The 15,112-nt window shown below is 50.8% G+C and overlaps 1 protein-coding gene across 1 annotated transcript in view; it reads right to left on the bottom strand.

Annotated features, from left to right (window-relative positions):
* Positions 1–15,112, bottom strand: part of numb (NUMB endocytic adaptor protein) — a 36,777-nt gene that overhangs the window by 14,709 nt on the left and 6,956 nt on the right. The window contains exon 2 of the mRNA XM_056589769.1: positions 1,712–1,848. Coding sequence (XP_056445744.1) covers positions 1,712–1,837 — 126 coding nt within the window. The 5' untranslated portion in view covers positions 1,838–1,848. The remainder of the gene's footprint in view (positions 1–1,711; positions 1,849–15,112) is intronic.

A 15,112-nucleotide genomic window follows, 5' to 3' on the forward strand; every position in this document is an offset into this window, starting at 1 on the left:
CGGCACGCGCGCGACCTAGCTCAATCTCAATCTCCTTCACTCCAGGAGGCAGCAACACGTAGCGTAGCCTAGCCTAGCCTAGCGGTGACTCACTCTGCAGCGGCGGGCCCCCGGCGCCTGATAGTGGCTCCGTATTGACGAGTGAACCTATCACTGCTGCGTTGTACTGTAGTGAGGGGATTGTCCTGTGCTTGTTGTGGTTGGTTAGGACATTTAAAGTCCGAGCATGCCTTGTTCCGTCTCCATGCGTGGCTTGTGATGGGCTGCTGAGATTTAGGACAATAAAAAGAGCCTGTTTGGCCTACGCTCTGTTCCACGCTGGTTAACCTTTTCATTAGAAGGCGCGGGTCACATCGCAGCGAGACGTCTCCTGAACGTCGTCTCTAACGCGCTCTCAGAGCACATCCTCCCCCGGCGTCGGCAGCGGCTCAGTGTTGACGGAGGATGTGTTTGATCGTGCACCAAAGACTTCCAGAATTCATTCCCTCACCTCAATTAGCTCTGGGATAACCGCATCACTGTAACCCACTTTCACATCCTGTCCCCAAAAACCTCCACCACCACCACCACCAGCCGGCGTTCATATTTCTTTTTAATCAAGATAGTAAGGTTCTCCTGAGAGTTAGGACATTAAAGCCCTAGCGTTCATTTATTATTTCGATGTGAAGATAGCAATGGTCCCCTGAGATTACAGACATTAAAAGTCAGAGTCTCCATTAATTGTTCATTTCAACGGGGAAATTGTACTACGGTCCCGACGCCTGAGAATAAAGGCATTAAAGTTCCCAGCATGCGTCGTTTATTTCAACGTGAAGATGGCTATGGACTCCCTAGAGTTAGGACATTAAAAGCCCCGCATTGATAATGTTTGGTGTTCGGAGTTGCTGGGAGGTACCACATTAAAAGACCCCGCATTCATCATGTTTTGGGGAGGGTTAGGACATTAAGAGCCCTGCGTTCTTCGCCTGCAAGATCAGGTACCGCTGAGAGAGAAGACGTTAACCCCTTCAGTGAGCCTTGGGAGTGGTTGGAGGAGACAGACGAACTGACCATCCCCAGATGCCCAGCAGAGAGATACAGGAGATCAATGTATGTACAGGCTCTTAAATGACGGATTATAGATTTCAGATTCTTGATATGCAATGCAATTTGAGCTTTGGCCATTTGGACAAAATTGGATACATTGTTGGGTCTATTTGATACTGATAATTCATTGCTTTTAATGACAACTGTCTTTATGAGCATTATGTGATAATGCTGAAAGGTCAACAATCTTAACTAAAAATTTAAAATGTCTTTACTTAAGACATTAAAAGCCCCCCAGGCTGCAGGCTGGAGACGCAGTGAACAGATTGGTGTGGAGGCTCTCCTCACAGCCTAGATAGAAGTAGGCCTCCCACACCCTGGGTCCTACCATTAATCACAGGGAGCGTCCTTGAGGAGCCTTCCTACCTCTGTGTGTTTGTGTGTGTGTTAAGCGAGTCAGAGTGTGCGTGTGTGTGCGCAAGTTAAGCGCGCGAGTGCGTGCGTGTGCCAGTTAAGTGAGAAAATGTGTGTCCCAGTTCGGTGAGCAAGAGGGTGCGTGCCAGTTGTGTGTGTGCGCTCGCGTGCCAGTTTGATCAGGACGCGTTGAGTTGGACAGGAAGTGGTTTGGATTGGACTGAGAAGTGTTGGGAGACGGACAGGAAGCGGCGTGGACAGGAAGCGCTACCTTGACGGTGAAGCTGCACTTTCCGCTGCGGACGGCCTCCTCGTCCGTCTGCCACTGGTGCGGCCGGCTGGACTCCGGGACGTACACGTCTTTCTTCCGGCGGAAGCTCTGCCGTAGCTTGTTCATCGCTGAGCCTCCTGTTGCCACGGATACAAGAGACACAAGGAGGGGGGGGGGGTTGAGGGCAAGCCATACGTTGACGTCGGTTTAAAGAAATCGGAATCAAATAAAAAAACACAATGATGATACTCAAGGGCACACCCCGTGTCCCTTTTACGGAGTACTGAACAGTAAATTCGGGGTAAAACGTAACTTCCTCTACGGCTCAATTGCATTTTTACCGAAGTAACAGTTGCTCCGTAACGTTCAGCTGATGAGAGAGACGTGCCAACAACCCGACGTAAACATGTCGGCTCTTTCTCCCCCATATGAACCCTGCTGCAGCAGTCCAAACTAAGCTGTTCTCTCTAATCTCACCACATCCTGAGGATCGGATCCTGTTTGGCCTACGCTCTGTTCCACGCTGGTTAACCTTTTCATTAGAAGGCGCGGGTCACATCGCAGCGAGACGTCTCCTGAACGTCGTCTCTAACGCGCTCTCAGAGCACATCCTCCCCCGGCGTCGGCAGTGGCTCAGTGTTGACGGAGGATGTGTTTGATCGTGCACCAAAGACTTCCAGAATTCATTCCCTCACCTCAATTAGCTCTGGGATAACCGCATCACTGTAACCCACTTTCACATCCTGTCCCCAAAAACCTCCACCACCACCACCACCACCCACAGACTGCAGCATTCATACCCGTGGCACACACACACACACACACACACACACACACACAACGAAAGAAAGAGACACACAGACAGAAATACACAAACAGAGAGAGAGTGAGAGAGAGTGAGAGAGAGGGACAGATACAGACAGAGAGCAAGAGACGGCGACAGACAAAGACAGCGAGAGAGCGATTTCCTGTGTGATTCATCCCAATGCGTATCGGGAGCTGAGCAGCATGCCAACCTGCTCCAGGCAGAGAGACTCCACAGACAGACGGACGGACCCCCTCAACAAAGACATAGGCTTGAGGGTTAGACTTCAGGACCGCCAGAAGGACTCGTGTTAAAACGGAAGGTTAATCTCTTTGTTAAACACGTTGAGAGAATAAAGAGGTTTCGTGAGGACTACAAATGGAAGAACGGCGGAAATGTTAATTATAGGAATGATGAAAGTAGCAAGGGAGAGAGAGCAAGAGATAGGGACATAGAGAAAGGCCGAGAGACACAGAGCTAGAGAGAGCGAGCGAGCGAGCGAGAGAGAGAGAGACACACAGAGAGAGAGCCAGAAGAGAGAGAGAAAGAGGATGAATGGGACTGGTGAAGCTGATAATTAATTACTATGAAGAAAAAAAAAAAAATCTCACAGAGAGGGAGAGAGTACGAGAGCGAGCAAAAGAGATACTTTTTGATTAACCAAGGTCTGTTCCTGTCTCACAGTGACACAGTCCATTAAGGCCCCCCCCCCCCCCCCCACACACACACACACACGACTGACCTGCCTTCCTGCTCACAATGTGTTATCCTGCGAACACGCTACTAGATTAAACATGCCCGCACTGTAAAAAAAAAAGTTGAGAAAACAAAACGGTTCAGGGTGTGTATTGTGCAGCACGGCACGGCTACGGGCTACACTACGAGTTATGCTACTTAAACCCACACTCACCCAACAAGGAAACGTGAGGGAGAACGGTTATGATCACATGACAACATGAGGGCGACACGTATGATCACATGACAACATGATCGATACACAGAGACTGCGTATGTATTACTCTGGACCCGGGTACAGACCCAGATAAGGACCCGGGTAAGGACCCAGGTACAGGCCAGATTGGTGTCTGGATGATGGGAGCGGTCCGAGGCAGGGATGGATGCCTTATCTGCCTCTGTCAGCCTGGTCAACACCATGCAGTTCCACACACACACACACACACACACACACACACACACACACACACACACACACACACACACACACACACACACACACACACACACACACACACACACACACACACACACACACACACACACACACACACACACACACACACACACACACACACACCAGCTTCCCAGGGGGGGGGGGGGGGGGGGTCACGCAGCGGGCTGTGGATCGGCTTAGGAGAGGCTTCTGCAGCAACACCCAAACAAGAACTCTGCTATCCAGACCAGGCTGTAACGCTGCTACCTCCTGGACCCAGACCAGAATCCTGCTGGATTCACCAGACCTCTGCTACCTGGACCCAGACCAGAATCCTGCTGGATTCACCAGACCTCTGCTACCTGGACCCAGACCAGAATCCTGCTGGATTCACCAGACCTCTGCTACCTGGACCCAGACCAGAATCCTGCTGGATTCACCAGACCTCTGCTACCTGGACCCAGACCAGAATCCTGCTGGATTCACCAGACCTCTGCTACCTGGACCCAGACCAGAATCCTGCTGGATTCACCAGACCTCTGCTATCTGGACCCAGACCAGAATCCTGCTGGATTCACCAGACCTCTGCTACCTGGACCCAGACCAGAATCCTGCTGGATTCACCAGACCTCTGCTACCTGGACCCAGACCAGAATCCTGCTGGATTCACCAGACCTGTGCTACCTGGACCCAGACCAGAATCCTGCTGGATTCACCAGAACTCTGCTACCTGGACCCAGACCAGAATCCTGCTGGATTCACCGGAAGTCTGCTACCTGGATCAGGATCCTGATGAGAGCAAAGCCTTCCTGATGGTGTTATCGCACACAAACAGACCTGCTGATTTAACGCCTCTGTCGGTCTACCGTGTATGCGTGTGCTTGCATTTGCCTGCGGCTGCAGCAGAATAAACAAGATAATGTCGACGTTCACAGGAAGCGTTGCAACTCTTCCTTTCCGGCGTATAATGCTTGCTGCTCTACACAGTAAAAGCGCCCTCTGCGCAAAAATGATAAGAACTTTAAGAGTCATGGTTGGAAAAGCCCCGCAGAAATCAACACTAAAATCCAGGGCAGGACTGTCTCTCTGTGGTGAAAAAGGCTTGAGAGAATAGGCCTCAACATTTGGACGATCATCAAGTGGGAGCGTAGAGCCGACATCATCCTCACGTTGTATATCTGATCTTTCATGCACTGTTTTTGCGACCTTATATGGGCTTAACGTGGGACCTTAGACAGTATGTTCGCCTTCAGTATAAAAGCGTGGGGTTGTGTTTTTTTTTATGAAGTTGGCTCTTTATCAAAACGATCGGCCCTCCATCCATGCCCCGCGGTTGCTAGGAGACCCGAGATCATTAACACAACAGGCCGAATCATAGCCCAACCGCCGGCGAGCGATGATGGCGGTGAGATGACTCACGGCCACCTCGACCACGGCGGAACCCCCCCGCTGGGAGACACCTGGTCGCCATGACGATGGGCTTGCCGATCTTAGACACGTCGCTGAGTCCACTCGACCGTTTAGCGGTGCGCATGGAGGGCAGTGCGCCACATCATGAGCTCACAGCCACAGGAAGTAAGGACGGGTTGAGCGCTTTGGACAGGCGGGCCACTTAACAAAGTAAAAGCCCCTCAGGAGGCTCTGCGTTATATCATGCATTGGCCCCGACGAGCAAAGATGTTCCAAGACAAACCCTCCCTCTATCACAGACCCAGAGAGCACGCAACACATGGATTCACTCATTTCATACATTCGATCATTCATTCATTCCATTTCTGGTAAATAGTCAATCAATTCTGAATTCATTCAACGGTATAATATCAGCTACAGGCGTCAGAATAAAACTAAAATGCAGATTATAATGTGACCGCTGATACCTACTAGTCATTTTAAAGCGTATGGTTTGCGGCGACCACACACACATGTAACGTTGAAAGCGAGAGAGGTGTGAGAGATGAGGATAGCCAGACCGACCCGGTCCCTCATGGTGAAGCATCTCCCTCTGATCTGATCAAATGCACGCTCCTTCATTTACATCAATTCAGAGCATGCACGCAGGGAAATTACATGCATATTGAGTTACATGGTTCTGGGCAGGTGTGTGTGCATGCGCGGGTGCGTGTGCATGCGCGTGTGTTTCATGGCTTTAGTCCACAAACAGGAACACAGACCGAGAGGGAGATCGGTTGAGCTACTTCTTGTATTGCTTTGCCTCTTGTTTTTTTTTCCAAATCGTTTCCCACTGTGGTTTTTATGCTATTGATTTTGCACTGGCAATATCCTTCAGGTAACTTCAGGCCAAGGAAGCATTTGGAATTTGAGACGCAGTGAGACAGAACAAGAGACAGAAAGAGAAAACCAGGAAGAGAGGGCGACACACACACACAGAGAGAGACAGAGAGAGAGACAGAGAGAGAGACAGAGACAGAGAGAGAGACCGAGACAGAGAGAGAGTCCAGGGTCTGTTTCCAGCCATCCCTAATGAGCACCAACACAGAGGACCCATTCTTTCTCTCACACACAATCAGCTGCTGGCTGGACATTACTGCTACAACGCAGAGTTTAACGTCAAGACCGATCGTAACGAGGGCGAGAGAGGAAGAGGGAGAACAGGGATAGAGAACAGAGAGAGAGAGAGACAGAGACGGAGAGAGAGGGACAGAGACAGAGAGAGAGAGAGAGAGACAGAGAGAGAGAGAGAGAGACAGAGACGGAGACGGAGAGAGAGGGACAGAGACAGAGACAGAGAGAGAGAGAGAGACAGAGAGAGAGACAGACAGAGAGAGAGACAGAGAGAGAGAGAGAGAGAGAGAGAGAGACACACAGAGACAGAGACAGAGACAGAGACAGAGACAGAGACAGAGAGACAGAGAGAGAGAGAGAGACAGAAAGACGGAGATAATAGAGAACAAGGTAACGAGGTAGAGCAGTAGAAAACAGAGAGAATGAGAACTTGGGGAAAATTAGGGAAAGACAGACATGCGTAAGAGAGAAAGAACAGGAGAGGGAGAATGCTTTCCCATAATTCCTTGCAGCGCGGGCATCATGGTGCGCTGTGGGCTCCAGACCTTGCAGCATTTGAATAATCTCTCCAGGAATGGAAAAATGATTAATCCTGGAGGAGGAGAAACTAGGGATGAGTAGAGCTGAGGAGGGAGTGAGAGTGAGGGAGTAAGGGAGGGCAGAGGGGGGGGGGGGGTGGGGGGGGGGGTAGCGCAGAGAAAGGAAGGGGGAGAGACAGAGAGAGACGCCAAGTGACGAAACAGGCTGCAGTTCCCCGTCGCTCCCTCCCCCCCCCTCTCTCTCTCCCTCCCCCTCTCTCACCCCCTTGCTTGTCCTTCCCCTTGTTGTAGGGTAATCTGTGGTGCTCAGCACCCTCTCCGTATCTCTCCTGAACCCCTAAAACAAAGACAGCCGCCGATCAATCAGTCCAACCCTCTCGGCCACTAGGGATGGCCTGGCGTTACGTCGTCAAGGCAACAACCCCCCCCCCCCCCCCCCCCCCCGGCTGTGGAGAAAGGGAGGGGGGGTTCAGAGATATGCAGTTAACTCGCTAATCCAATTACACAGGTCCTGAGCTGCTGTGTGACATGAGGAGAACACACCAGGAGACAGACAGCCAGACAGACAGAGAGACAGACAGACAGAGAGACAGACAGACAGACAGACAGACAGACGGACAGACGGACGATCCCTTGCAGGGTTGGATGAGGGGCTGGAGAGAGAGAGAGAGAGAGTCCGGGGAAAGAGTGACTCAGCGCGACGGGGTCTTCAAGGTCCAAACGCTCTGCTGACCAGAACACAGGACCGGGGATCCACGGACCTGGTCATGAACGACGCCCGTTAGCGTGAGCTTTCGTGTTCATGATCAAGAATATTATGCTACGTTACACCTGAACCTGCTAAGATGGCGCAATTTGAATGGTTCGCTAACTCGGGATTTTGGGCAATATCCCAAGACTGAGATCTCAAACTCGGGATATTGTTTTTGCGCGTGACGCTGGTCTCGTCAACAAACAAATCCCGGCAAAAAGTGTTATCCTGTTTGTTTTTGGAGTGTTCACGTGTAGGATATGTAAGGGATAATGTATAGAATGCCGGTCATTATCGGGAAAATTCTTGCTTCGCCCTAAAGGGTATTATTTTCGAAAATGACCAGCAACGTTTTATACATTATCCCACTTATTACACGTCTACTTGCCAAAACGAAAAAATGTACATTGTCTTTTTACAATTTATTTGTTACCAGCATTCGTAGTGTTGATCAACAGAGAAATAGTCTGCCAAAGACGTTGACGTCGCTTAGCAACCGAAGATGCTGGGGTTGACAAGTTACAAGACTACTTGCGGAGTGCTACCGAAGTCGTCATTCGAGACTACAAATCCTTTGTTTTCCTTGACAGCGGTCAATTATACTTAGCAACGGTGAATTATCAAATATAATTCACCGTCGGAAGTTGTGAAGAGCCCATGCAAGTGAACGGAGCGTGCGACGGCATTGAGAAGACCCGTGTAATAAACTAAAATAATTATTCACCTCAGGCTCCATGAAAAGAATACACTGTTCACGGAGCCTTCGGATACAGCCCCTATATACACACACACACACACACCAAGGTCTCGTGACCCTGCTATTAATACAAAATAATCTCGACCACAACAGCAATCCTGTTAGGGATTGTGTGACATTTGCCGTTTCAGGGGAATGGGAATCTTGCCATTTATATCCGCGTGGGGCAAAGACTTCAGCAGTTGTGGTTTTATGGTTATTTATAGTAGTGTAGTGTTGTATGTTTGTTAGAAATACAGGACTAGCTCCATGTGTATTAGTGTTAATAGCGTGTGAAAAGTAAAGTAGCAGAATGTGCTTCACCCATACAGATGAGTGCTGCTTCCAAGACATTATTTAAATACAAGTGGCAGGCAGGGAAACTCGCAACACACCAAACGTTCAATCCCCACTGGGAGCGGAAGCTACTCTAATTACTACCAAGGCAGGGAGAGAGATCTTAGAGAGCAATGGAGGGAAGGAGGGAATCATAGAGAGACAGGCTAGGAAAGGGGGAGGGAGATCCTGTCTGTGTGTGTGTGTGTGTGTGTGTCTTCCTGTCCGGGCTCTCTAGGAAGCGAGCTCCCGGTTCTACTGCCCTGAGTGGAACAGCGTGACTGGGTGGACCCACAGGAAGACCCGGTAGCAGCTTGTGTGTGCGTGTGCGTGCGCGTGCGTGCGTGTGCGTGCGGGCATGCAGTAAATTGAGCAGTAAGTGCTGCAGAAGGCCACGCAGTAGGTCATCCAGCCGGCTGCCTCACATCACCACCATGGGGACCGATCCAAAATAATATACAGGTCTACACACAGAAGACCAACAAGTAGGGCAGCTGCCGCCGCCACCGCAACCACCACCGCCTCCACCAATCACTGACCCCCTCCAGTGGTGTGGCCTGATGTCCCCTACCCTCACTTCCCCTAACTCCCCTTCCCCCTTTCCTCATGTCCCCTACCCCTTAGCTCCTAGTCCACCACTCCCAGACAGGATCAATACCCCCGGCTGGCTCTCCCTGCATCCGGGCCCGCGGCGTGGGCCAGCCCCATCATCCTCTTTCCCCGAGTCGGTACCAGGGAGAAAACCGTCTGTGATTGACAGACAGCCCCGGACAGAGTGGCCAATCAGCACTTTGTGAACCGGGAGCTCGGCCGTCGATAGGAACGCTTGATTTCAGGCCCTGGCCGTGCCAGACGCCGGCCTCAGCAGCTCCATCAGTCACACAGTGGAGGGGTGGTGCCAACGCTGCTGCCTCCCGTCCCCACAGCGGAGAGAGACACTAGCGCTGTCTGCTGCCTTCAGGAGATGATGCTAACAGCCACATACAAGCTGGGACTGAGGCTAACAGCCGCATGCTAGCAGGGGCTGATGCTAACAGCTGCATGAGAACAGGGACTGATGCTAACAGACGCATGCTAGGAGCTAGTACGTAGCGCCCGGCGCTAGCTTGACACGGTTTGTTGTCATGACTGAAGGCCCCAGTGGTTGTGTGTTCCTCAGATACATCTGAAACTCCACCCCTCCTAGCCCTTAATACCTCACCTTTAATACCTCACCTTTAATACCTCACCTTTAATACCTCACACCTGTTAACATTTAACTCCCCTCCACGTCTCCCCTCCCGACACTTAATAATTGGGATGTTATTCCAAAGTTTGAAGGGGATGTTTAAGCAGTTTTTTTGTTATCCTCATGGCATGCCTTTTCTGACACACACACACACACACACACACACACACACACACACACACACACACACACACACACACACACACACACACACACACACACACACACACACACACACACACACACACACACACACACACACACAGTTAGTGAGTGTTCCTCTTGGCTCACAGTGTTTATAGGTGATGTATTAAACCTGGCCAGGAAGAGTCCTCCTAAACAACAGGCCCTCTGCCCTGCTGGGCGGGAGGTCACTCTAGGTTTATACTCGACCTTGGAGCAGAGCCGCAGGTCCAGAGCTGCGGCCGCCGGCCAACTATAGAAACGATTAATTATTCATTAGGACTAACTACCAAGGTGCTCGTTAAGGCCCGTCGTGCCAGACCTCCCATGATGCATTGCAGTGTGAATAATGGTATATGAAAAAGGTGTGGAAATTATACATTGCTTTTCAGTCCTACGGCTACTCATAGGATTGTCCAATAATGGCCTACATTCACCAATTCACACACAATTTCATACACTGCGGTGTTCCCCATGCAAGGCAACCGCGGGAGCAGTTGGGGTTACGCGTCTTGCTCAGGGACACCGCAACACTTGGCTAGGAGGACGAGACGGGGATCGAACCAGCAACCTTCCGGTTACAAGACAGCCTGCTCTACCTCCCTGCCGTCCCAGCTCTTAACCCAGACACTGTCGCATTGAATAAGAAGAATGCATTGTCATTCGGGTCCAGCAGAGCAGAACAGTCTGGAAGGCTCCTCGTCAGCTAGGCCTTTAGCTGCGTTAGCTGTAGTCATGTTGTGTAAGTACAGGTTTGAATGCCATTCACGTCAGTGCTACGGATGCTAGTCCAAGAAACACCAATTGCCGTCAATCCTGGTCGCCGCTGAGCGATGAACTAACCTGTTGCGGGCGCTAACCCACCGCGGCTAAGCGTAGCGGCAGGTGCTGTCCTTTACAAGGCTTTAGCAAATTACACAGTGCTGCTGGCCTCGCCTGGCGGCAGGGCCCCGGTTAGAGGTTCTCCAGCTGGGGGGAGGAACACAGGCTCAGGGGCTGGAGGTCCCCCAGCGCTACTCAGTACTACAACGCACAGGAACATGAATAAAGATGTGAACCATATATATAGTGGAAGGATGACATGAGAAGGAGAATGGTATGCTAAATGCTAATTAGCCTTCATTTTATTCATTGTGGTATTCAGTAATCTTTACTAAACACACTGGCCCTCACAGCCTGTCCATATCCGATGATATGACTCATAGCTGACTCATGAAAATCACCGTTATCAACACAGCCGGTATCAATCACACCCCACATCATATTTACGATCATGAGTCTAATCCAATAGCAAGAGAATAACCTTTTGAATCCTCTAGGGCTGGGCGATTCATTGTATTTCGATCACGATTTCGATTCTAGCGTCAAATGATCAAAAAACTAATATACATATATTTTTTTTATTAAATGTTTTATCGAAAGTGCAAAACAGCTGGATACATATCTCTACATTATTTTAGATTTGAACATTTTCTTTTTGACCATTTTGTGTATGAAAATAAATCGTTTGATTAATCCTTAATCCTGATTTCAACCAAAATAATCGTGATTATGATTTTTACCATAATCGAGCAGCCCTTTAATCCTCCAATGACTCACTGATCGCTAAGAAAGCAGAAACAGCGCCAGCAGACGAACTCCCAGGTTCAGATCCGCTAGGAACTGATACAGGGTCAGTTGCGTTCCCCCTTCTGTTAACCAGACCGCTATGAGAAGGTCACAGCTAACTGAGAAAGCAAGTATGGATATATTATTAATACTTTAATACAAGCCTTCATTATATTCTGGTTGGTTAGAGATTCTCAAAGGCACCATAATAACACGTTGAACATTACATTGAACCTATTTTACAACTATATGACGTCATGACAAGCATTGTCGTTAAAGTTCTTATATTAGGTCTCTATAATAAACAGTGCACATACTCATCCGAACAGGAAGGGATGAAGCGAATAGGGATCTATATTTCAGTACCAACGGTCCATAGTATCCAAGAGCCAACATGAATCACAGGAAAATACTTTGTCCTTTAACACCCGGCGGAAACGAGTGTTGACACTCAGAACAGCATACCTAGTCACAGCCAGGGCCAGGGCTTAATATGTAATCCAAACACACTAACGTGTACTGTCTTCTCTAGTTTGTGTGTGTGTGTGTGTGTGTGTGTGTGTGTGTGTGTGTGTGTGTGTGTGTGTGTGTGTGTGTGTGTGTGTGTGTGTGTGTGTGTGTGTGTGTGTGTGTGTGTGTGTGTGTGTGTGTGTGTGTGTGTGTGTGTGTGTCAGGGACAACCAAGCCCAAGCGCAAGTTTGAGTGTGCTGCAATTGTGTAGTAATATTTACAAAGAGGCAGGAATGGGTTATGAGTGTGGGAGGTTGAGTGTGTGCGAGTGCATGAGTGAGAGTGTGTGACGAAACAATTGGGGTGAAACAGGGTGCTATCTAGGAGAAGTACTCATGCAAATCCTACCAGCGACACACCCAAAACCACCCGCCCATGAACTCCCCCCTGCCTCCCCCCACCATCTATAGGACTACGTCAGGGACCAACACCCCCCCCAAAAAAGATTCAGGGGCACGCATCAAAACAAATGCTTAGCGGGACGCTTGTTCTGCTCAGGAAGTAGGTTTTGGTGTGTGTGTGTGTGTGTGTGTGTGTGTGTGTGTGTGTGTGTGTGTGTGTGTGTGTGTGTGTGTGTGTGTGTGTGTGTGTGTGTGTGTGTGTGTGTGTGTGTGTGTGTCAGCGGTCCGGTCTAACCGGTGCAGCAGGTTTGCGTGTTTGGAGAAGGCCCCGAGAGCCAGGCTGAGCCCAGCTGACGAGCTGCGTAATCCGCTCCAGGAATGCGTTCGTACGAGCCGGGTCACCTGACCGCGGGGGGGGCGGGGCCTCTAGTCGTGGCTCCACGGTCATAGAGATGCAACAATGGGTCTCATTTCCATTCCCTCGCGGCCATCTTGGCTCTAAACGCTAGCAGGCCGGGGGAACCAGAGGCCGAACAAAAAAATTGGCAGACATGGCCTGTGGCACCACGAGACTCTTATCTTCTTTGGCTGACTGACATTTTTATTAAGGAAAGACACACCTGTTCACCTGATTAGAAACACTAAGGAAATAACAAAAGGGAAGGCCTACTGTACTGTACTGTACTGTACTATAGCATCGGTTGTGGATTTCCTTAATCAACCAAAGAGTGGATCTACATCTGCTTGGCTCCTCTCAGTGGCCCCAGTTATGTTTCAGTCCACAGTGAAAGCTTTTGTTTTGTTTTATGACTGCAGTGACTACCGGAACAGCTGCAATGCAAAGGGTACAACTATGTCATTACAGTGACAGCTTCCCAGAGCACCTGCATGAGTCATGACACGTGCAGAACTACCCAGGCCCAGAGCAGCCCGACTCACACGCCAGCCAGTGGTCTACTGGGCCACTCCAACACGACAGCCAGTGGTCTACTGGGCCACTCCAACACGACAGCCAGGGTCCTACTGGGTCTCCTGCTCTCTGAGCAGGCAGACTTTAGGCTCTGCCCGCCTTCACCCAACAAACCACAACAGTGATATTGTGGAAACAGATATTTCTGGTGCGCATAACATTGTCCTCTGAGTTGTCCTGAGTACTCCCGTCCTGATCTGAGAGGCCATGTTGCCGTCAATAAACAGATCTTGTGGAGATACAGAAATAGTTGACGGTGATAGTAGATAGATTCTGCTAAATGTGGTCCTCACGTTCACATAACCATTTCTCAGAGTAGATAAATATGTATAAAAGGTAACCAATATCACATCAGCACAGATATATTTGGTCGAAACATATGGATGACTTATTGATGTCAGTATATAAAGAACCCCAAACCGTCACCATGCACCCCTTAAAGGATCCTTAAAGGAGCATCACTGAGGGACCAAATGTGGCCCCTCAGAGGGCTAGCAACACCCGCAGTAGACCCAGGGAGACCAGAGGCCGGTTCACCACCAGCAGAGAGGACCCAGACCAGCAGCTAGCAGGAGGCAGCACACCCCAGAAAGACCAGCAGCTAGCAGGCCACAGACCAGCAGCTAGCAGGAGGCAGCAGACCCCAGACCAGCAGCTAGCAGGAGGCAGCAGACCCCAGACCAGCAGCTAGCAGGAGGCAGCAGGCCACAGACCAGCAGCTAGCAGGAGGCGGCAGACCCCAGACCAGCAGCTAGCAGGAGGCAGCAGACCCCAGACCAGCAGCTAGCAGGAGGCGGCAGACCCCAGACCTACAGCTAGCAGGAGGCGGCAGACCCCAGACCTACAGCTAGCAGGAGGCGGCAGATCACAGACCAGCAGCTAGCAGGAGGCGGCAGACCCCAGACCAGCAGCTAGCAGGAGGCAGCACACCCCGGACCAGATGGAGCTCCTGGCCCGACTCAGGGAAACCCAGAGGGGAGGACAGGGAGGCCATTGTTCCCACGGCCTGTCGACTCAGCAACACACTCGCGCTCTGAAGCCCTCTCTCTCACTGCACTCTTCAGATCTCCCTCTGCATCTCCACTCGGCGTGTATCCATCCTCTGTCTCTCCCCCCTCTGTCTCTCCCTCTCCCTGGGTCTAGCTCTCCTACTTCTTCTGCTCTCTTTACTCCCTCAGTCTCCGTCTCTCTCTCTCACTCCATCTTCTCTCCCTCCCCCCCTCCGGCTCTCACTCCATCCTCTTCCCTCTCTCCCTCCCTTCCTCTGTCTCTCGCTCCATCCTCTTCCCTCTCTCCCTCCCTTCCTCTGTCTCTCGCTCCATCTTCCTCCCTCCCTGACCTCTCCCTCCCTCCGTCTCCCTCCCTCTCCCCCCTTTATGAGTCCCCGTCTCTCAGAGACTCGGGGCCAGCTAGATCAGTGTGTTAGGGTGAGTGTTGTGGTGTGAACATACACCAGCCGTACCGCCTCCCCCCCCCTCCCCCGCCACGCTGGTCGTACACCCTGGCTCTCCTCCGGCCTCCCCCGTCTCCCTATCTCTCTACTGCAAAGAGGCAATGTACACACACACACACACACACACACACAGATCTGCAAGGCCAAAGGCAACGCTGACGCAAGACCAACTAAACCTGCTGCCACTCCCCCCTCCTCCCCCCCCCTCCCCCAGCAGGAAAAGGCTCCTACATTCTTGGTACCTTAC

This window comes from Gadus chalcogrammus, chromosome 5, assembly GCF_026213295.1.
Source record: "Gadus chalcogrammus isolate NIFS_2021 chromosome 5, NIFS_Gcha_1.0, whole genome shotgun sequence".
Taxonomy (NCBI): Eukaryota; Metazoa; Chordata; class Actinopteri; order Gadiformes; family Gadidae; genus Gadus; species Gadus chalcogrammus.